Raw genomic sequence first — 23,794 nt, 5'->3', positions numbered from 1 at the left:
TAAACTTAATTTAATCTGAGTAAAAAGTTCCTGTCTTAGGTCAGTTAGGATAATCACTTTATTTTAAGAATGTGAAATGTCAGAATAATAGTTGAGAGAATGATTTATTTCAGCTTTTATTTCTTTCATCACTTTCCCAGTGGGTCAGAAGTTTACATACACTCAATTAGTATTTGGTAGCATTGCGTTTAAATTGTTTAACTTAGGTCAAATGTTTCGGGTAGCCTTCCACACGCTTCCCACAGTAAATTGGGTGGATTTTGGTCCGTTCCTCCTGACCGAGATGGTGTAACTGAGTCAGGTTTGTAGGCCTCCTTGCTCGCACACGCTTTTTCAGTTCTGCCCACAAATGTTCTATGGGATTGAGGTCAGGGCTTTGTGATGGCCAATCCAATACATTGACTTTGTTGTCCTTAAGCCATTTTGCCACAACTTTGGAAGTATGCTTGGGGTCATTGTCCATTTGGAAGACCCATTTGCGACCAAGCTTTAACTTCCTGACTGATGTTGCTTCAATATATCCTCATAATTTTCCCTCATGATGCCATATATTTTGTGAAGTGCACCAGTCCCTCCTGCAGCAAAGCACCCCCACAACGTGATGCGGCCAACCCCGTGCTTCACGGTTGGGATGGTGTTCTTCGGCTTGCAAGCCTCCCCCTTTTTCCTCCAAACATAACGATGGTCATTATGGCCAAACAGTTCTATTTTTGTTTCATCAGACCATAGGACATTTCTCCAAAAAGTGCAATCATTGTCCCCATGTGCAGTTGCAAACCGTAGTCTGGCTTTTTTATTTCGGTTTTGGAGCAGTGGCTTCTTCCTTGCTAAGCGGCCTTTCAGGTTATGTTTATATAGGACTTGTTTTACTGTGGATATAGATACTTTTGTACCTGTTTCCTCCAACATCTTCACAAGGTCCTTTGCTGTTGTTCTGAGATTGATTTGCGCTTTTCGCACAAGTACATTAATCTCTAGGAGACAGAACGCGTCTCCTTCCTGAGTGGTATGACAGCTGCGTGGTCCCATGGTGTTTATACTTGCGTACTATTGTTTGTGCAGATGAACGTGGTACCTTCAGACGTTTGGAAATTGCTCCCAAGGATATGAACCAAACTTGTGGAGGTCTACAATTTTGTTTCTGAGGTCTTGGCTGATTTCTTTTGATTTTCCCATGATGTCAAGCAAAGAGGCACTGAGTTTGAAGGTAGGCCTTGAAATACATCCACAGGTACACCTCTAATTGACTCAAATGATATCAATTAGCCAATCAGAAGCTTCTAAAGCCATGACATAATTTTCTGGAATTTCCAAGCTGTTTAAAGGCACAGTCAACTTAGTGTATGGAAACTCCTGGCCCACTGTAATTGTGATACAGTGAATTAGAAGTGAAATAATCTGTCTGTAAACAATTGTTGGAAAAATTACTTGTGCCATGCACAAAGTAGATGTCCTAACCAACTTGCCAAAACTATAGTTTGTTAACAAGAAATTTGTGGAGGGGTTGACAAATGAGTTTTAATGACTCCAGCCTAAGTGTATGTAAACTTCCGAATTCAACTGTATCATCTCTGACTATGGGGCCGTCGGGTTAGAGCTGGAGCTGGATGTTTGTACAAAGTGGTGATGCTGCTATGTGATTAGGCCCTCATTGCAACACCGTCAGCACTGGATGATTAGATGCATGGATCATGTGCTCTGTAGATAAGGAGGATGAGGAAAAGGACATGTATAGTATGGCGTGCGTCAGTCAAGATAAAGAGTGAAATAATCAATCAAATGTATTTATAAAGCCCTTTTTACATCAGCCTATGTCACAAAGTGCTATACAGAAACCCAGCCTAAAACCCCAAACAGCAAGCAATGCAGCTGTAGAAGCACAGTGGCTAGATTTGATTTTAGAAAGGCAGGAACCTAGGAAGAAACTAAGCTCTGAGGGGTGGTCAGTCCTCTTCTGGCTGTGCCGGGTGGAGATTATAACAGTACATGGCCAAGATGTTCAAACGTTCACAGATGACCAGCAGGGTCAAATAAAAATAATAATCACAATGGTTGTAGAGGGTGCAACAGGTCAGCACCGCAGCAGTAAATGTCAATTGGCTTTTCATAGCCGAGTATTCAGAGTTAGAGACTGCAGGTGCGGTGGAGAGAGAGAGTCTCAAACAGCAGGTCCGAGACAAGGTAGCAGGACCGGTGAACAGGTCAGGGTTCCATAGCCGCAGGCAGAACAGTTGAAACTGGAGCAGCGGCACGACCAGGTGGACTGGGGACAGCAAGTCCTGAGGCATGGTCCTCCGGGAAAGAGAATTAGAGGGAGCATACTTAAATTCACACAGGACACCGGATAAGAAAGGATAATTACATCAGATATAACAGACTGGCCCTAGGTCCCCGACACAAACTACTGCTGCATAGATACTGGAGGCTGAGACAAGGTGTCGGGAGACACTGTGGCCCCGTCCGACGATACCCCCGGACAGGGCCAACCAGGCAGGATATAATCCCACCCACTTTGCCAAAGCACAGCCCCCACACTGGAGGGTATCCGCAAACCACCAACTTACTACCCTGAGGCGAGGCTGAGTATAGCCCACGAAGATCTCCCCCACGGCCTGAACCCGGGGGGGTGCCAATCCGGACAGGAAGATCACGTCAGTGACTCAACCCACTCAAGTGACGCACCCCTCCTAGGGACGGCATGGAAGAGCACCAGTAAGCTAGTGACTCAGCCCCCGTAATAGGGTCAGAGGCAGATAATCCCAGTGGCGAGAGGGGAACCAGCCAGGCAGACAGCAAGGTCGGTTCGTCGCTCCAGTGCCTTTCCGTTCACCTTCGCACCCCTGGGCCAGACTACACTCAATCATAGGACCTACTGAAGAGATGAGTCTTCAATAAAGACTTAGGGTTGAGAACGAGTCTGTGTCTCTCACATGGATAGGCAGACCATTCCATAAAAATTGAGCTCTACAGGAGAAAGCCCTGCCTCCAGTTGTTTGCTTAGACATTCCAGGGGCAATAAGGAGGCCTGCGTCTTGTGACCATAGCGTCCATCTAGGTATGTACGACAAGACCAAATCGGAGAGATAGGTAGGTGCAAGCCCATGTAATGCTTTGTAGGTTAGCAGTAAAACCTTAATCAGCCCTAGCCTTAACAGGAAGCCAGTGTAGAGAGGCTAGCACTGGAGTAATATGATCAAATTTTTTGGTTCTAGTCAAGATTATAGCAGCCATATTTAGCACTAACTGAAGTTTATTTAGTGCTTTATCCGGGTAGCCGGAAAGTAGAGCATTGCAGTAGTCTAATCTAGAAGTGACAAAAGCATGGATTAGCTTTTCTGCATAATTTTTTGACACAACGCTTTTGATTTTTGCAATGTTACGAATATGGAAAAAAGCTGTCCTTGAAAATATTCTTGAAGTTGGTCAAAAGAGAGATCAGGGTCCAGAGTAATGCCGAGGTCCTTCATTTTTTTTTTTTTTTTTTTTTTGAATTAAAAAAATATTTTTTACAAACAGTCCATTTATATTTTCCAACGGGGCTATACATTTGGGTGAGTTTTTTTCTCTCGCCTGAGTAGCCTCGTTTCACTGCCAAAAATAAAATGAAACCCATCTAGTGTTCAGCGAAATAACACAATGTCAAATACAGGTAGCCTAGTCAAATAATTAACATCCAATCACATTAAACATTACTCTCGTGCTTGAATTCCACTAACGGTCCATATGTAGCCAAACGTAGCTGCTGCTGATGTTGGTATCTGTACTGATGGCGCAAAAGCCATGACAGGGAGACATAGTGGAGTGGTAACGCGTGTGCAAGTAGTTTCTCCCGACGCCACTTGGGTACACTGCAGCATCCACCGAGAGGCTCTTGCTGCCAAGGGAATGCCTGACCACTTGAAAGATGTTTTGGACACTACAGTGAAAATAGTTAACTTTGTTAAAGCAAGGCCACTAACTCTCGTGTATTTTCTGCATTATGGAATGATATGAGCAGCGACCATGTAACGCTTTTACAACATACAGAAGTGCACTGGTTATCAAGGGGCAAAGTATTGACACGTTTTTTTAAATTGAGAGACGAGCTTAAAGTTCTCTTTACTGACCATAATTTTCACTTGTCTGACCACTTGCATGATGACAAGTTTCTCACACAACTGGCCTATCTGGGTGATATTTTTTCTCACCTGAATGATCTGAATCTAGGATTACAGGGACTTTCCGCAACTATATTCAATGTGCGGGACAAAATTGAGGCTATGATTAAGAAGTTGGAGCTGTTTTCTGTCTGCATTAAGAAGGACAACACACAGGTCTTTCCATCATTTTATGATTTTTTTTTGTGTGTGAAAATGAGCTGAAGCTTACAGACAATGTCAAATGTGATATAGCGAAGCACCTGAGTGAGTTGGGTGTGCAATTATGCAGGCACTTTCCCAAAGCGGATGACACTGTCGTGTCATTTGGCTATACCCGGATTAAGTGATATGACATGCTATTCTATAAAATAATTTCTCTGTAATTAATATTACCTGATTTAAGCTAATCAGGTAAATAATTAACTAGAAAGTCGGGGCACCACGAAATAATGTTTATAGAGCTGTTATCTTCCGAATAAACTCTTAAAGACCTGGTGAACTTTTACATCAATAGCAGTCAATATTCAATCGTCACCTTGTTTCAGTCTCATCTGAAAGTTGTAGATTCTTGGTTATCATCACGAACCCTGGCTAACAAGTTGAATCAGCAATACAAAATTTGGTTTATTTATTTACTAAATACCTAACTAATCACACAGAATGCAAATTATGTCATAAAGAAAACGTCCCTGGTGGACGGAGCCGACATGACGGCTGGCTACACAAAGGAAAGGGGGTTGGGTTTGAGTGAAAAAGCGGGAAGACTGAGGAACAAAGGGAGAAGCTATGCTAGCGCAAATACAGTATCTTATGCATTCTAAATTTACCTCCCATTTGGAAAAGGAAAATGCAATAAATATTTACTCTGAGCTGCGCTTCAATAGGTTGGTCGTAGATGGAAGGCCGTGTTGCCCAACAGAGATCTTCCTTGTCCTTTGAAGAGTGTCTCTGGTGGTAAACTGGATACGTTGTAGTATCGTCGTTGTGTGGTAGACTGGATACGTCGTCCGTCCTTTCCTAGCCCACGTTTACAGCTGCTGTTGCTAACTCAACGGCTAGGATGTCTCACTTCTTTAGTGAATAAGAGTTTGAAGTTCATACCATTCGCAACCAAAGCTCATGCTGAGGTTGGCTTAGTTCTGTAGTTGACATGTTAGGACGACGGTCCATACGTTAAAAGTACTATCGTCCTCGGAACAGAAAGTTACATTTTCGTCAAGGGCTTTATATAGGAGGGGAGAGAAGGGCGTGTTTCATAGTTTATAACCAACGTCTCTTCACATGGGCGGGCCACTTAATGGGCAGAGCTCTAACCTTATGAAAACCCAATTCTCTCATTTGGAAGCTAAAATTACATTTAATCTTTTCACAAATAGTTTAATATTTAAACATTTAAATTGCACAACAATTCCATGTGAATCTGATAACTAGAATGTGTAGAATTGCCAAGATACAGTTTATGTTGTCCTGTCATCAGTCATGTCTCAGACGCCAACTGATCTGGCTTCATATTCATTGAGTACCAATGCATATTTTCAACTGGTTGGATTATCGAAATATGGTTCCTTTCCACCCACCTTTTGATGTTCCCAGACTCTCTATGTTTAACAAAGGCTATTCAAGAGTCCTTCGGTAGAGTCAAGAGAGGAAAGGGAGAAAGGTATTTATGGGGGGTCCTAAACCTTACCCACAGGCCAACGTCATGACAACACAAACAACTGGATTATCCCTTTCATGCCCTGCCTCCAGTCCACTTACCAATATCTGAACAAGAGAGCCTCATTGAAATTGCAACAAGCGGTTCTGTGAAAATTGAATTTAATCAGAAGCCACTGCCAGATTTCTGGATTGGGCTGCACTCGGAGTATCCTGCCTTGGCAAATCGCGCTGTTAAGACACCGAGGCCCTTTGCTACCACATACGGGCCGAGAAGAGTGGATTCTCGGCCCTCACAAGCATGAAAACTAAATACAGGCACAGACTGTGTGTGGAAAATGATTTAAGACAGACTCTCCAATACAACCCAACATTGCAGAGTTATGTGCATCCTTTCAAGCACACCCTCTCATTAACCTGTGGTGAGTTACTCACAGTTTTTGATGAACAAATAAGGTTTTATATTTACAATGATTAAATAAAGAGCAAAATTATTGATTATTATTATTTGTGCCTTGGTCCTATAAGAGCTCTTTGTCACTTCCCATGAGCCGGTTTGTGACAAACATTTACACACACACAATACTAAATGTATTGTGTGTGGCAGGCTTACAATGATGGGTACGCAGCTGGAGGTTGAATGTTTGAAGGGGTACGGGACTATAAAGAGTTTGGGAACCACTGGTCTAGAAGATCAGAGTCCTTAACTTCACCATGGTAAACAACACACATTCACCTTTCTCAGGATCCTCTCAAGTCCTGCCATCAAACTAATAGGCTAAAACATAGTCCAGATTGTGTGTGGCCTGACAGTGATGTCAAGGTGAAGCTCTCAGGTTTCAGAGCAAGGGGCGTGTGTGTGAGGTGACAATTGCAGCGTCCAGCTGTTATTTAGATTTATACTGGGCTTCAGAGGCCAGGCCCGAGGGGAAAGTACATTGTGTAAAAAACATTTTATTAAAGTGTGTGTGAAGCTGAACATTGTGGACATGTTCAGGCAGGCCCCACGCGCATTGAGCCCTAAACACACACACACACACACACCCCAGGGACCCTCCCTCCTCTCCCGCCACATCACCTCGGCCTTTACCCCTCTGATCAGATAAACACAAAAAGACCCTGCTCTACTTCTCTTTTTTTTCTCCTGCTTATCTCGATGTTGTGCTCTTATGCAATATTAGACCTTTCCAGACTTTCTCTCTAGTACTAAGACCAAAAGGAATCCAGTGGCAGAGATGGCATCGGCAGGGCAGTTCTACAGTAGTTTGGTTCAGTGTCCAGCAAGCCCAGTCCTGTTCCTTTAAGGCAGCGGTGGCAAAGTTTGCATGGGGGTGGGGGACTTTGCAAAGCTGTCATCAAGGCTGGCTACTTTGAAGAATATCAAATATATTTGAACACTTTTTAAAATTTGGTTACTACACTATTCCTTATGTGTTATTTAATAGTTTTGATGTCTTCACTATTATTCTATAATGTAGAAAATAGTAAAAATAAAGAACCCCTGGAATGACTAAGTGTCAACTTTTGACTGGTACTGTATGTATAATTATTTTTCCACGCACGACAGCGTTGGTACCCCAGCTGTATTGTTCATTGTGTGTTACTGAGCCTGTCTCTATCTTCCAGGTACCCCAGAAGTCATGTGTGTTGTTCAGAGCACAACTCGTCAGGTCCAGGTGTGTCTAGTGGAGACAGCAGCCCCCCAGAGCATCTTCACGACCATGAGCATGCACAGTACCACAGGACGGACCACAAGGTGAGGAGTTGTCTAAAGCACAAGCAGACCAGGCTAATAATCCACTACTACACCTAGAATCAGTTACTATGGGGTTTCAGCCAGAAAGGATCATGATCAGACCTGAGTTAACTAATTGTTTGCACGGTGACCCACCTAAAGCGTTTATTTTCCTCTGACCTACCAGTTCAACAAAGCCATGAGTGTGAATGTGTTAAGGGAGGGGGGGGGGGGGGTTGTGTAGTGCTATATGTGGGGTCATACGTGACCTCCGGTGAAAGACAGAGGAGGTAAGGCCGTAAATGAGTTTGGGATTTGGCCTGGGGAGTGGAGGAGAGGTGTGTGTGTGTGGTCCTGACCTCTGGCTAGAGGTGAGCGGGGTGGTATTTGGCTGAAGAGTTATGCAAGACTTAACATTGGTGGTTGTTGTGCATTAGATTGTTGACTAGACCTCCTCCCAGCCCCCATCTCTGGCCCCTAGGCTGAGAGCAGGTCTGCTTGACCGGCCATGGTGTCTTCCTGAGACTATGATAATGGTAATGTATCTAGGCCCAGACCAGGTGAGGCCACAGTTCACTCAGCTTTCCCCCAGACCCCACTAGGCCTCACTCAGACTTTGTTTTGACAGTATTAGCCAAATACAGACTAATCCCTCTTACTGTCTCAGCCCATATCCACACACAACTCTGAACTAGGGGGCTGAGGGAGAGGGGTGGGGGGCTATGTTAACACATATTTAGTCCTCCGTGGGCATGTAAGTACAAGCCTGCTGCATGCTGGTATACTGTCAATGTACACATGGCAAACACGCCTGTCTGTACTGTCGGAGCCGTGCTGTCAGTCCCTTATAGAACAGACTTTTGTTCTGTCCCTCGGTCTAACAAAGAACTGTTTCTCAGCCTGAGACGCTCACTCATTCTCCTGTTTGTGGTGTTCTTCTATCATTCTGTCATGTCTTCCGGCGAAAGAGGCTAGCCTACTTCAGTTTACCATAGTTTCTGTAGAATTAAAACTTCCTATTGGAAGTGTGTCTGTGTGTGCGCCATGTTCTAACGGCGCGTGTGCGCCTGTTCCCCAGATGGAGTCGCCGAGGACACACACACACTCCTCCTACGACATGGGACTGGAGACGGAGAGGGCTGCACTAGAGGAGCCCAACACACACAACACTGAACAGGTAACAGACACACACACACACACACACACACACACACACACACACACAGACAGAGAATTGAACTGGTGTGTGTGTTTTCCAGACTGTGAATCAGGAGGAGCCTGTAGTGGTAGAGGTCTGGTCAGCCCCAGAACCACACGCTGATCCTGAACCCCCCGCTGCTGCTGAGCCACGCACACAAATGACACAGCCTCACACACACACACACCCAGAGCCCGATACACAACTCCCTCCCCTCCAGGACCAGGCAACTCCACCCTCCTCCACCCCATCGCCCAGCAATGACCTAGCCCAGGACCAAGCCTCCACAGACCCCCCAGCCCCGGCGGAGACCCGCAGTGATGCCCTGGCAGAACCCAGCCCAGCCCCGGCCACAGAAGACCCCCAACACACACCTACCTCTACCTCTCACACCCCTGCTCCAGCCCCAGCCAGGTAAGCTGCTTCATTCTATAGCTAGATGACTCCTGATATCTCCTAGAGTGAGGAGTATCATTTGTCTTAATCTGTTTTTGTCTAGTACTTTCTTTTTGCTAGCTAGGGCCACCTACTTTAAGTGCTCCCGGTCTTCCTAATAGCCCACTTGGTGTGTGTGAACTGCTGACTGCTCATAACTTGAAGATAATCCTGGTTGATGTGTCAACAACTAAGGGACAGAAAGGCTCCACATCACTCGCTCACTTGAATATCTTCCCTAGTTACTTTTCAGATCAAATTTTGCTCTTTTGTAGCTTTGGCAACTATGTGTGTGTGTTCTATCTCAGTTCGCTCCTCTCCATGTAGGCTTTAAAGACGCTCCCCAAACCTTGGCTGCAACCCAACTAATTTAGTGTACCCTGCGAGAACAATGTGGAATTCCTGGTCTCCGGCAGCGTTTTGGAACTTCCGAGTTCATCTCAGCCTATGCTGCCCTGACGAAGACCCAAACGAAGACATGGATTACCCCAGAGAAGACTGCTGCTCCAGCTGCTCTCCATCCGACTACGTTTTCTCTCATAGTCCAAGAGCATCTGGTCGTTGCGGTGGTGGCACAGGGCTATTTTCTCCCTCTCTCACCTGTCCATCTCCTCATTTGAATTCCATGCTGTCACTGTCACTTGTCCACTCAAGCTTAACATTGTCATCTATCACCTGCCAGGTGCCATTAGGGAGTTCTTCAATGAGTTTGACACCTTGACAAGTTCATTGCCTGACGATGGCTCACCACTCTTCGTACTTGGTGACTTCAACCTCCTGACGTCTGCCTTTGATTCACTTCTTTACAACTTTCATTCCCCTCCTTGCCTGTTTTGACCTCACCCTTTCCCAGTCCCCTCCCACTCACAAGGCAGGCAATACGCTTGACATCTTTATTAGAGGCTGTTTGCCTACTAGTCTCACTGTAACCCCTCCAGGTCTCTGATCACTACTTTGTTTCCTTTTCTGTGTCCCTTTCCTCCAACCTTGACCATCTGGGTAGGGGCTGAGTGGTTATGCGCCATCGCAATCTTTACTCTCTCTCTCCTCTCTCCTTTTCTATCCTATCATCTCTCCCTTCTGATAATTCCTTCTCCCTCCTGTCTCCTGACCCTACTATCCTCCCTTTCTGCATCTTATGACTCGTATTGTCCCCTTTCCCCCCGGCCGGCTCGGCTCTCCCCTCCTGCTTCGTGGCTGAGTAACTCATTGCGAGCTTACAGGGCTGCGGCCAGCTGAGCGAAAACTTTCGGAGGACCTATTGTCCTTTCACTCCCTCCTCTCTACCTTCTCTTTCTCTGTGTCTACTGATAAAGCCACTTTCTATCACTCTAAATGTCAAGCTTCTGCCTTCTCCTCACTCCTTAATCCTCCTCCCCCTCCCTCCTCCCTCCTCCCTCTCTGCGGACGACTTTGTCAACCACTTTGAAAAGGTTGACGACATTTGCTGCTCATTCACTCAGCCTATTGAGTCCACTGGTCCCACTACCCTACGCCTTGATCACTTTCTCCCCTCTCTCTGCAGAGGAAATCTTGTGACTAGTGAGGTCTGGCCACCCGACAACTTTCCTGCTCAACCCCATCCCCTTCTCCAGACCATCTCTGGAGACCTTCTCCCATTCCTCACTTCCCTTGTCAACTCATCCCTGACCACTGGCTGCATTCCCTTGCCTACAAAATGGCCCGAGTCGCTCCCCTCCTCAAGAAACGAACACACTTTGACGTCAAAACCTACAGACCGGTTTCACTTCATGATTTTCTTTCCAAAACACTTTAGCATGTTGTCTCTGACCAACTGTCTCATGATCTCTCTCAGAACGATCTTCTTGACCTTAACCAGTCAGGCTTGAAGACGGGTCACTCAACCAAGACTGTTCTTCTCTGTGTCAGAGGCTCTCAGCACTGCCAAAACTGACTCGCTCTCTTCTGTTCTCATCCTCCTAAATCTATCCGCTGCCTTCGACACTGTGAACCATCAGATCCTCCTCTCCACCCTCAGGGCTGGGCGTCTCAGGCTCTGCACACTCTTGGATTGCATCCTACCAGGCAGGCTGCTCCTACCAGGTGACATGGAGAGGATCTGTGTCTGCACCACGTAGTCTCCTCACTACTGGTGTTTCCCAGGTCTCTTGGTCCTTTCCTCTTCTCTCTACACCAAGTCCCTCGGTTCTGTCATATCATCACATGGTCTCTTCTATCATTGCTATGCGGATGACACTCACCTACTTTTCGGCTTCCCCCTTCTGACACCCAGGTGGCAACATGCATCTCTGCAAGCCTGGCAGTTGTCTCCGCTTGGATGTCGGTCCACCACCCCAAGCTCAACCTTGACCAGACGGAGCTGCTCTTCCTCCCGGGGAAGGGATGCCTGCTCCTTGAACTCTCCATCACTTTTGACAACTCCACGGTGTCCTCATCAAAGCAGTGACTCGCTCCTGCAGGTTCATGCTCTACAACATCCGTAGAGTACGACCGTACCTCACACAGGAAGCGGCGCAAGTCCTAATCCAGGCACTTGTCATCTCCCGCCTGGAATACTGCAACTCACTGTTGGCTGGGCTCCGCTTGTGCCATCAAACCCCTGCAACGTATCCAGAACACTGCATCTCGCCTGCTGTTCTACCTTCCCAAGTTTTCCATGTCACCCCGCTCCTCCCATGTCACCCCGCTCCTCCCATGTCACCCCGCTCCTCCCATGTCACCCCGCTCCTCCCATGTCACCCCGCTCCTCTCATGTCACCCCGCTCCTCTCATGTCACCCCGCTCCTCTCATGTCACCCCGCTGCTCCCATGTCACCCCGCTCCTCTCATGTCACCCCGCTCCTCTCATGTCACCCCGCTGCTCCCATGTCACCCCGCTCCTCCCATGTCACCCCGCTCCTCCCATGTCACCCCGCTCCTCCCATGCCACCCCGCTCCTCCCATGTCACCCCGCTCCTCCCATGTCACCCCGCTCCTCCCATGTCACCCCGCTCCTCCCATGTCACCCCGCTCCTCCCATGTCACCCCGCTCCTCCCATGTCACCCCGCTCCTCCCATGTCACCCCGCTCCTCCCATGTCACCCCGCTCCTCCCATGTCACCCCGCTCCTCCCATGTCACCCCGCTCCTCCCATGTCACCCCGCTCCTCCCATGTCACCCCGCTCCTCTCATGTCACCCCGCTCCTCTCATGTCACCCCGCTCCTCCCATGTCACCCTGCTCCTTCCTCACACTCCACTGGCTTCCAGTAGAAGCTCACATTCACTACAAGACCATGGTACTTACCTACAGAGCAGCAAGAGGAACTGCACCTCCCTACCTTCAGGCTCTGCTCAAACCCTACACCCCAACCCGAGCACTCCGTTCTGCCACCTCTGGCCTTTTGGCACTATGGGAGGGTAGCAGAGTCCCTGCACATCTTCTGAAAGCACCTGAAACTCTACCTCTTCAAAGAGTATGTTAAATAATCCCCCTGCACCCCCCTTGCACCCTCTCCTCAAAAAGCATTTAGTGAACGAACACTCACACTTAACTCTTTTCCCCTTTACTAGCCCTGACTTTGCTGAGAGTACATTTTTCTTCAATAAAGTAGCTTACTCTGACTGTGATATGTGGTTGTCCCACTATCTATCTTAAGATGAGTGCACTGCTAAATTACTAAAATGAGAAATGTGAATTGTACGTATGATGTATATGAGATGTTATTTCTGTTACTATAGCAGAAGTATGGGTCCACGACAATTTCCTCTTTGGTATAAAGTATTTATCATATCGTAAGAGGTGGTGTCATTAGTCAACCTCTGATGTACATCCAGTTATTTAACTGATATTCCCTTGAAGCTGAAATAGTTTTTTGTTGAGTTTTTCACGTAATTATTATTTATTTTTCAAATGTAAATGCCCCTTTATACACGGTAGGAATGTTATTGAAATAAAATACTGTGGCTCCAGATTGTTTCTCCTTTCATCCCCTCTAACCCCCTCTCTTCTGTCCTCCACTCGCCTTCTCTCCCTCTCCCCCATAGTGGTGATGCTGACCCAGTAGAGAGCCAGTCAGAGCAGGATCAAATTCAGGCTGATGCTGATGTCCAAGCATCTGTCAGCCCAGAGGACCCAGACCAGGACCAAGGTCTACCAGAGCTGGACCAGGGGGGAAACACCTCCCACAGGCACCAAGACACCAACCAAGACCAGCAGGTGAGAGGGAGTCCCACAACCTATTCCTCAGTGTTAGAGAGTAGACCGTTAGTTGTGCCACTGAATGTAAACGTAATGGGGAGTGTAGAGGTTTGCGTGTGAACATTGGGGGGGAGGAGCTACACACAGCTTGGCTGCTAATTCTGCAAAAAGCTGCTTCATTAATGTTTCATTCAGTAAAGGAACCCTCTGCTCCCTCTGCCTTTCTCTTACTGGGAGGAGGGATGGAGGGAGTGAATGGAAGAAGAGGGTCAGCCTTTGTTTGTAGATGATGATGAATTAAAAGCCCTGTCCAGTATTGGTACAGAGCTGTTCTGTTCTCCAACTACATTGGCTGCAGACAGACAGAGCTGAACCGGATTGGCCTGTATCTGTGTGTTAATGAAGAGGCTTTGCCATTTGGTGGCTTTGTCGACCGTTCTGTGGTCTTATCAAGTGATTATGTAATATATAAATTACAGCTCACTGGACGTGTCTGTATGACGTGTCTGTATAACGTGTCTCTCTATACCTGTCAAGGCAGTGGATCAGGCAGTGGATGCCAGTGATGCCAGCGCTATTGAGACGGATCCCTCAGTGCCCAGTAAGGAGGACATCCCAACCTTTGACGAGTGGAAGAAACAAGTCATGGAGGTGGAGAAGGAGAAGAGTAAGAAACACACAGGGACACGTTTCCCTCATTAATCTCATGTTCAGGAGAAGCTCAGTGACCATGAAGAAGGCATGATGGTCGCAACAGTCATTTTTCAGACAAACGAGTGCAGAGACCTCATCTCTTTCCTCCTTTCAACTCCTTCCCTCCATCTTCCTCCTTCCCTCATAGTTTCTCTCCCTTGCCTTTCATTCTTGAATCTCTTCCCTCTGAATGAGGGCAGTATGGGTACTGGACCATGTGTGAGTGTCGTCAACCTCTCACCCTCCTCTGAGGCAGCACTCTTTCTCCACCATCATGAATGGCCCGGTCTACTGGAGCAGAAGGACACAGACCAACAGACATGCATGAGTTCACACACACTCTCGAACTCCATGCCACATGCACTGCACACACACACTTCCAGATTGCGTACAGTACCCTCACACTCTTAGATCATAGACAGCGTGGCAGGGTCAGTTAACCCATTGTGTTGTTATCCGCTGAGCTAGAAACTGGACCTTGTGTAGATCTCCTGTCCTCAGCGTCACCATAATCACAGACCAGACAGACACCACATTTATAAACAGATGGCGTGACGGTGGCAATTGTGTACTACGTCATCCATTTCATATGATATGTTTTATTTTATTTTGTAATTTGTACAATATGTTACGGATTTGGAAGTGTTTAAGGTCCCGGACTGCATCTTTCTCACACACACACACACACACACACACACACACACACACACACACACACACACGGTTAGTTCTATCCTCGTGGGGACCTAAAATGAATTTCCATTCAAAATTCTATTTTCCCTAACCTAACTCCTAAACCTAACCACTTAAAGGCTCTGCGTGGTCAATCTGACTTCTGAAGAGGCCGTACAGCATTTACTCCATGCAGCCTCCGCAGACGTCAGGGTTTCATCCTTATTGCGCTGAGCAGAGCTGTTGTCAATGAAGTGAGTTTGTGTTTATACAAGACGTACCACCCCCACCTGCCGTCAACCAATCATGTCAATGTGGAGTTATACGGAGCACAGCAATGCGGTAGGGAGCTTGATTTGGCCTCTGCATGCCTCCAGAAGCTCGGCAATTGCGTCACACCCTCCATATGAAGTCTCCGACCACATTTTCGGGTCGAGCATAAATTGGGTTTTACCCTAATAGTAACCCTAAACCTAACCCCTAAGCTTAAAATAGCCTTTGTTGACATGGGAAATGTCCCCACAAGGGAGAATTTTCCTTTTTTTATTATCCTTGTGGGGACTTTTGGGGTATTTTAGGTCCCCTCAAGGATAGAAGAACCAACCCACACACACACCTCCTAACCCTCCTGTCTTCTCCAGCTCTGTCCCTCCATACCTCTTCAAGTGGAAGCACCCCTGTGAAGAAGGTGCAGAAGAACTTTAAAAACAACTATGCTTCTGTGGAGTGTGGAGCTAAGATACTGTCAGCTAACACAGAGGCCAAGGTAACACACAAGTCTATATGTTCTTAGAATAGTATGAACCAGTCCATTGACTCATTATGTGTCTCATATTTGCCATTTTGTTCTCTCTATCCTCTCTGGTTTCCAGAGTACATCTGCCATCCTCATGGAGAATATGGACCTGTACATGCTGAACCCCTGCAGCATTAAGATCTGGTGAGTCACACACACATTCTAGGGGCGTGTCTATGCTTGCTGATGCAGGAGACGTTGTCACTTTTGCTTCAGTTAACATTGTGCAAGAGGGATACACAGTTTGAAACAATCATGAGAATAAATAATTAAAGATGTCAGATTTTCAATCTACTCATCTCTCGTTGTTTAATTCTGGACAGTTTGCCCTTCCTCCTCTCTCTCCTGGTTCTGGCTGCTCTCTGTGGAGCTGCAGGGTGACAATGGGTGACTCAGTGTTCTGCTTTGCTGTTTCCTCCAGAAACACACACGCACGCACACATTGTCCCCTCAGCACGTGTGACCCCAACTGCCAACCATCTGCCCAGGCAGAGGTCAAGGGGAGAGCAGGCAGCTGGAAATGATCTCACATTATCATTCCTCATCTACCTCTATCTTCCTCTTCTCTCTTTCTAGGTTTGTGATAGAGCTTTGTGAGCCCATCCAGGTGAAACAGTTGGACATCGCTAACTTTGAACTGTTCTCCTCCACACCTAAAGACTTCCTGGTCTCCATCAGCGACAGGTACATGCACACCCTTCCCGTTTCTCTCAGGACACACGCACACCTGCCCCTCTGACCACCCCTCTCGTTCTCTTGCTCTCTCTCAGGTATCCCACCAACAAGTGGTTGAAGTTGGGAACGTTCCACGCCCGTGACGAGCGCACCGTCCAGAGCTTCCCATTGGATGAACAGCTCTACGCCAAATACATCAAGGTACAAACTTACACACTCACGCCTACACACACACACACACACACACTGCAAACACCCATACACACACACACACACATACTGCAGACACACACACCATTTGAATTCTATGTTCTAAGCCCAGGTAAATTCCTCATGACTTCACAATAGGTTTCCTATGTCATCAACATGAGACTGGCTCCCTACTCAAACCTCACACCATATATGTGATTGTGAGGGTGAAAATGTGGAAGGAAATATTCTGAGGGTGTTGATGTATTTCAGCTACCTTTCCTCCCTACTTCTATGTGTAATAAATACAGTAAAAAAGTATTGGAAAGTGTCTACTATATTGTAGTCTTTCAACTCTACTCCTCCTCGCCATCTTCTCTTATCTAACACTAAGTGTTATTGCATTTATTTATTTAATTATTTGTGTAGTTTAAAATAATATTTTGTGGGAGCTTTTTTTGTGTTGGGTTAATATGAATATGCCACTGATACCAAATGATGAAGAACTGAAGCTGTTCTCAACCTGATATGTCTTGTTCTGATGTCTGTCTAGGTTCTGTTTGTCTACCTCTTCCCTACTCCTTAAAAGTAACTGCTATGAATACTTACAGTGCATTCAGAAACTATTCAGACCCCTTGACTTTTTCCACATTTTGTTACGTTACAGCCTTATTCTAAAATGGATTAAATACAAATAAATCCTCAGCAATCTACACACTATACCCCATAATGACAAAGCGATATGTTTTTAGAAATGTTTGCAAATGTATTACAAATAAAAAACATACCTTATTTACATAACTATTCAGACCCTATTCAGACTCGAAATTGAGCTCAGGTGCATCCTGTTTCCATTGATCATCATTGAGATGTTTCTACAATTTGATTGGAGTCCACCTGTGGTAAATTCAATTGGACATGATTTGGAAAGGCACACACCTGTCTACATAAGATCCTACAGTTGACAGTGCATGTCAGAGCAAAAACCAAGCCATGAGGTCGAAGGAATTGTCCATAGAGCTGCGAGACAGGACTGTGTCAAGGCACAGATCTGGGGAAGGGTACCACATTTTTTTTGCAGCATTGAAGGTCCCTAAGAACACAGTGGCCTCCATCATTCTTAAATGGACGAAGTTTGGAACCACCAAGACTCTTCCTAGAGCTGGCCACCTGGTCAAAGTGAGCAATCGAGGGAGAAGGGCCTTGGTCAAGGAGGTGACCAAGAACCCGATGGTCACTGACAGAGCTCTAGAGTTTCTCTGTGGAGAGATGGGAGAACCTTCCAGAAGGACAACCATCTCTGCAGCACTCCATCAATCAGGCCTTTGTGGTAGAGTGGCCAGACGGAAGCCACTCCTCAGTAAAATGCACATGACAGCCCGCTTGGAGTTTGCCTAAACACTCTCAGACCATGAGAAACAAGATTGAACTCTTTGGCCTGAATGCCAAACTTCACATCTGGAGGAAACCTGGCACCATCTCTACAGTGAAGCATGGTGGTGGCAGCATCATGATGTGGGGATGTTTTTCAGCGGCAGGGACATGGAGACTAGTCAGGATCGAGGGAAAGATTAATGGAGCAAAGTACAGAGAGATCCTTGATGAAAACCTGCTCCAGAGCGCTCAGGACCTCAGACTGGGGCGAAGGTTCACCTTCCAACAGGACAATGACCCTAAGCACACCAAGATGATGCAGGAGTGGCTTCTGGACAAGTCTCTGAATGTCCTTGAGTGGCCCAGCCAGAGCCCGGATTTGAACCCGATCTAACATCTCTGGAGAGAACTGAAAATAGCTGTGCAGCAACGCTCCCCTTCCAACCTAACAGAGCTTGAGAGGATCTGCAGAGAATAATGGGAGTAACTCCCAAGTACAGGTGTACCAAGATTGTAGCGTCATACCTAAGACTCAAGGCTGTAATCGATGCCAAAGGTGCTTCAAAGTACTGAGTAAAGGGTCTGAATACTTATGTAAAAATTATTATTCACGTTTTTTTTATTTTATATAAATTCGCAAATTTCTATAAACGTGTTTTTCTTTGTCATTATGGGAAGATTGAAGGGGTGAAAAACAATTTAATACATTTTAGAATAAGGCTGTAACGTAACCAAATGTGGAAAAAGTCGAGGGGTCTGACTACTTTCCGAATGCACTGTATAATACATTTCCCTTTTAATGCTATTTGTACCTTGTATTGCTTCGTATACCTTAACCTGTCCTTTATTGCTTTATCCTTGTAGTCTCTTTTAGAGCAAGCATTCAGTCAACACTGTGTTATGTTGTCAGGAAATATTTTTACGAAAATACCCCCAAAAAAAGGACCAGGTGCTTGACTTGCTTGTGGCATGTATCAGCCTTTTACTGATTTCTCTCCTTTTCCCCTCTCTCTCTTCCTCTTGCATCAGATGTTCATCAAGTACATAAAGGTTAGCATTCTTCTCTTTTAGAGGTTGTAAATATGCAATGATGCCTTATATAATGTACCATAATGGGGAGCTTTGGTGGCAGTGCACAGATACTGTCATGCATGACCAAAACAAACTAAAACAATAAAACACACATGAATAGAAACATACATTTTCAGCTTGGCAAGTTCTACTACATCACATTTGATTTAGTATAGACGTTATTGGATGACTAGAATGTTAGTGTTGCTGGGTGGTTTAATTAACCAGGTGTGAGTGTTTTATCAGTGGTTTAACCCTTCGTCTCCCCTTCCCTCCAGGTGGAGCTCATCTCCCACTTTGGATCAGAACACTTCTGTCCCCTCAGCCTTATCAGGTTAGAGATGTATAGAGGGAGGGAAGGAAGGAGTGGTAGAGAGACTGTCATTTCACTTTTTACAGATGCAGTGCTATGAAAAAGTATTTGCCCCCTTTTCTTATTTTCTCTATTTTTGCATGTTTTTGATCAGCTCTTCAACTGAAACCTAATATTAGATAAAGGGAACCTGAGGTTACAAATAACCCCAAAAAAGTATGCTTATATTATTTAGTTAATTAACAGTTATCCAGCACCCAATTCCCCTGTGGGGAAATTAATTGCCTCAAACTCTAACTGGTTGTGCCACATAGCTACAATGACTGCAACCAAATGCTTCCTGTAGTTGTTGATCAGTCTCTAACATTGCTTGGAGGGAGTTTGGCCCAATCTTGCATGCATAACTGCTTTAACTCAGTGACATTTGTGGGTTTTCAAGCATGAACTGCTTGTTTCAAGTCCTGCCACGTCTCAATTGGGACTAGGTCTGGACTTTGACTAGCCCATTCCAGAACTTCAAATGTGTTGCTTTTCAGCTGTTTTCATGTAGACTTGATAGTGTGTTTTGGATCATTGTCTTGCTGCATGACCCAGCTGCACTTCAGCTTCAGCTCACAGACGGATGGCCTGACATTCTCCTGTAGAATTCTCTGATACAGAGCAGAATTCATGGTTCCTTCTATTAAGGCAAGTCGTCCAGGTCCTGAGGCAGCAAAGCATCCCCAAACCATCACACTACCAACACCACCATGCTTGACTGTTGGTATGAGGTTCTGACTGGAATGCAGTGTTTGGTTTTCACCAGGCATAATGGGACCCATGTCATCCAAAAAGCACCTGGGTGATCATGCAGACTCTTGGAATAATGTTCTATGGACAGATGAGTCAAGCATGGTGTTGGTAGTGTGATGGTTTGGGGATGCTTTGCTGCCTCAGGACCTGGACGACTTGCCTTAATAGAAGGAACCATGAATTCTGCTCTGTATCAGAGAATTCTACAGGAGAATGTCAGGCCATCCGTCTGTGAGCTGAAGCTGAAGTGCAGCTGGGTCATGCAGCAAGACAATGATCCAAAACACACTATCAAGTCTACATGAAAATGGCAAAAAAAACGACTTATTTGTAGTTCTGGAATGGCCTTGTCAAAGTCCAGACCTAGTCCCAATTGACATGTTGTGGCAGGACTTGAAACAAGCTGTTCATTCTTTAAAAAAACCACATGTAGCTGTTACAGCAGTTCTGCATGGAAGAGTGAGCCAGAATTCCTCCACAGCGACGTGAGAGACTGATCAACAACTACAGGAAGTGTTTGGTTGGAGTCATTGTAGCTAAAGGTGGCACAACCAGTTATTGAGTGTAAGGGTGCAATTACTTTTTCACACCAGGGCATTGGGTGTTACTTATTTAATTCATTTCTTAAACAACATTAAGCATGTAATTGTTATTTGTTCATTCAGGTTCCCTTTATCTAATATTAGGTTTTGGTTGAAGATCTGATAACAGTCAGTATTTAAAAAAAAAACTGAAAAACACCCTTTGTCCCCTTTTAACTGGAACTAAGTTCACATCCACTTAACTGCTGCTACTCTGTAGATAAACTACATGTTAAGGTGTACATTCTCTCAGTCGATAAGGTTAAAGGGTTGAGATGTATATATGAATGTGCAGTTACAGTACAGACGTTTCCCTGATGTTGACCCTCTCACTCAATGCCACATCTCCTCAGGGCTGGGGTTTGTTTGAGTTAGAGGATACTATAGGGAACAGTGTTATCTCAGCAACATGTCAACCCACCTGTCAGTTTTCTGACAAATTTCATGTTAGTCTAAGCATAATTCCTCTCTTTCAGCTATATATAATAAATGTAACCAGATGTTAGCTGTGTGTGTGTTATATAACAGTGTGTGTGTTTACAGGGTGTTTGGTACCAGTATGGTGGAGGAATATGAAGAGATTGCAGATTCTCAGTACCCCTCAGAGAGGCTGGAATACCTTGATGAGGATTATGGTGAGATGGTACACTGTGTTTGATAATTGGTTATAAAAGAGATTTTGTTCTCAATAACGTACCTGATTAGGTGCATCAAAGCTGGGACCGAGAGACTGAAAAACAGCTTTGATCTCAAGGCCATCGACTGTTAAACAGCCATCACTAACACAGAGAGGCTGCTGCCTACATACAGACTTGAAATCATTGGTTACTTTAATACATGGATCACTAGTCACTTTAATCATGTTTGCATTACTCATATACACTACAGTTCAGAAGTTTGGGGTCACTTAGAAATGTCCTTGTTTTTAAAGAAACGCACATTTTTTGGTCCATTTAAAATAACATCAACTTGATCAGAAATACAGCGTAGACTTCGTTAATGCTGTAAATGACTATTGTAGCTGGAAACGGCAGATTTTTTTTTTTTTTAATGGAATATCTACATAGGCGTACAGAGGCCCATTATCAGCAACCATCACTCCTGTGTTCCAATGGCACGTTGTGTTAGCTAATCCAAGTGTATCATTTTAAAAGGCTAATTGATCAATAGAAAACCATTTTGCAATTATGTTAGCACAGCTGAAAACTGTTGTTCTGATTGAAGAAGCAATAAAATTGGCCTTCCTTTAGACTAGTTGAGTATCTGGAGCGTTAACATTTGTGGGTTCGATTACAGGCTCAAAATGGCCAGAAGTACTTTCTTCTGAAACTCGTCAGTCTATTCTTGTTCTGAGAAATGAAGGCTACTCCATGCAAGAAATTGCCAAGAAACTGAAGATCTTGTACAACGCTGTGTACTGCTCCCTTCACAGAACAGCGCAAACTGGCTCTAACCAGAATAGAAAGAGGTGTGGGAGGCCCCGGTGCACAACTGAGCAAGAGGACAAGTACCTTAGTGTGTCTAGTTTGAGAAACAGACACCTCACAAGTCCTCAACTGGCAGCTTCATTAAATAGTACCCGCAAAACACCAGTCTCAATGTCAACCGTGAAGAGGCAACTCCGGGATGCTGGCCTTCTAGGCAGAGTTTCAAAGAAAAAGCCATATCTGACTGGCCAATAAAAATAAAAGATTAAGATGGGCAAAAAAACACAGACACTGGACAGAGGAACTCTGCCTAGAAGGCCAGCATTCCGGAGTCGCCTCTTCACTGACGTTGAGACTGTAGTTCTGATCAATTTGATGTTATTTTAATGGACAAAAAATTTGCTTTTCTTTCAAAAGCAAGGACATTTCTAAGTGACCCCAAATGTTTGAAAGGTACTGTATTTTATACCATCTATTGCATCTTGCCTATGCTGCTCTGTCATTGCTCATGCATATATTTATATGTGTATATATTTATGTGTATATATTCTTATTCCATTCCTTTACTTAGATTTGTGTGTATTAGGTAGTTATTGTGGAATTGTTAGATATTCCTGCACTGTCGGAACTAGAAGCACAAGCATTTCACTACACTTGCAATAACATCTGCTAACCATGTGTATGTGACCAATAACATTTTATTTGATTTAAATAATCTTTTGATCCCCAATCTACAGACTACCCTCCTGGGTACCTCCACTCTGAGGACAAGGGGTCTAAAAATCTGCTGGGCTCTGCCACAAGTATGTACAGACACACAACCACGTCAGATTGTTTTGAGCTTACAGTGCCTTGAGAAAGTATTCACACCCCTTGACCTTTTCCACATTTTGTTGTTACAACCTGAATTTAAAAGGGATTACGCTGAGATTAGTTTATCACTGGCCTACACACAAATACCCCATAATGTGAAAGTGGAATTATGTTTTTCGAGATTTTTGCAAATTAATTCAGTCAATAAGTATTCAAACCCCTTCAAGCCTAAATAAGTTAATGAGTAAAAATGTGTTTAACAAGTCACATAATAAGTTGCATGGACTCTGTGTGCAATAATAGTGTTAAATGTGATTTTTGATTGACTACCTCATCTCTGTACCCCACACATACAATAATCTGTAAGGTCCTTCAGTTGAGCAGTGAATTTCAAACACAGAATGGAGCTAAGCACAGGCAAATTCCTAGAGGAAAACCTGGTTCAGTCTGCTTTCCACACTGGGAGATGACTTCACCTTTCATCAGGGTAATAACCTAAAACACAAGGCCACCTCTACACTGGAGTTGCTTACCAAGAAGACAGAGAATGTTCGTGAGCAGCCGAGTTACAGTTTTGACTTAAATCTACTTGAAAATCTATGGCAAGACCTGAAAATGGTTGACTGGGAATGCTCAACAACCAATATGACAGAGCTTGAAGAATTTTGAAAAGAATAATGGGCCAATGTTGCACAGTCCAGGTGTGGAAAGCTCTTAGAGACATACCCAGAAAGACTCACAGCTGTAATCGCCACCACGAAGTATTGACTCAGGTGTGTGAATACTTATGTAATTTAGGAATTTCTGTATTTGCTAAAATTTCAAAAAACATTTATTCACTTTGTTGTTATGGGGTATTGTGTGTAGATGGGTGAGAAACAATCCATTTTGAATTCAGGCTGTAACACAATGTGGAATAAGTCAAGGGGTATGAATCATTTCTGAAGGAACTGTAGATTCACATGGCACAGGATAGCATTAACATGGGTAACTTGATATCCTGGCTGAGTGTCAGTTCTCTATTGTATCTAATCACATCAGAGAATTGATCTCCAGAATTGGCTCTGTGTTTCTT

At 44.9% G+C, this 23,794-nt stretch overlaps 1 protein-coding gene across 4 annotated transcripts in view; it reads left to right on the top strand.

Moving 5' to 3' along the window:
- suco (SUN domain containing ossification factor) overlaps window positions 1-23,794 on the top strand; it is an 80,593-nt gene that overhangs the window by 43,309 nt on the left and 13,490 nt on the right. For 3 of the 4 annotated variants that reach the window (XM_039002718.1, XM_039002717.1, XM_039002721.1), the window contains exons 2-14: window positions 7,422-7,551; window positions 8,609-8,707; window positions 8,790-9,142; window positions 13,170-13,341; window positions 13,861-13,990; window positions 15,330-15,454; window positions 15,561-15,628; window positions 16,061-16,168; window positions 16,255-16,360; window positions 18,752-18,772; window positions 19,072-19,127; window positions 21,023-21,114; window positions 22,644-22,709. In XM_039002718.1, coding sequence (XP_038858646.1) covers window positions 7,422-7,551; window positions 8,609-8,707; window positions 8,790-9,142; window positions 13,170-13,341; window positions 13,861-13,990; window positions 15,330-15,454; window positions 15,561-15,628; window positions 16,061-16,168; window positions 16,255-16,360; window positions 18,752-18,772; window positions 19,072-19,127; window positions 21,023-21,114; window positions 22,644-22,709 — 1,526 coding nt within the window. The remainder of the gene's footprint in view (window positions 1-7,421; window positions 7,552-8,608; window positions 8,708-8,789; window positions 9,143-13,169; window positions 13,342-13,860; window positions 13,991-15,329; window positions 15,455-15,560; window positions 15,629-16,060; window positions 16,169-16,254; window positions 16,361-18,751; window positions 18,773-19,071; window positions 19,128-21,022; window positions 21,115-22,643; window positions 22,710-23,794) is intronic. The other variant, XM_039002719.1, reaches the window with a different exon arrangement.

Source organism: Salvelinus namaycush, chromosome 10 (genome assembly GCF_016432855.1).
Source record: "Salvelinus namaycush isolate Seneca chromosome 10, SaNama_1.0, whole genome shotgun sequence".
NCBI classification, from domain to species: Eukaryota; Metazoa; Chordata; class Actinopteri; order Salmoniformes; family Salmonidae; genus Salvelinus; species Salvelinus namaycush.
The sequence above is the reverse complement of the archived record's forward strand: the minus strand, read 5'-3'. Positions and strand labels throughout refer to the sequence as shown.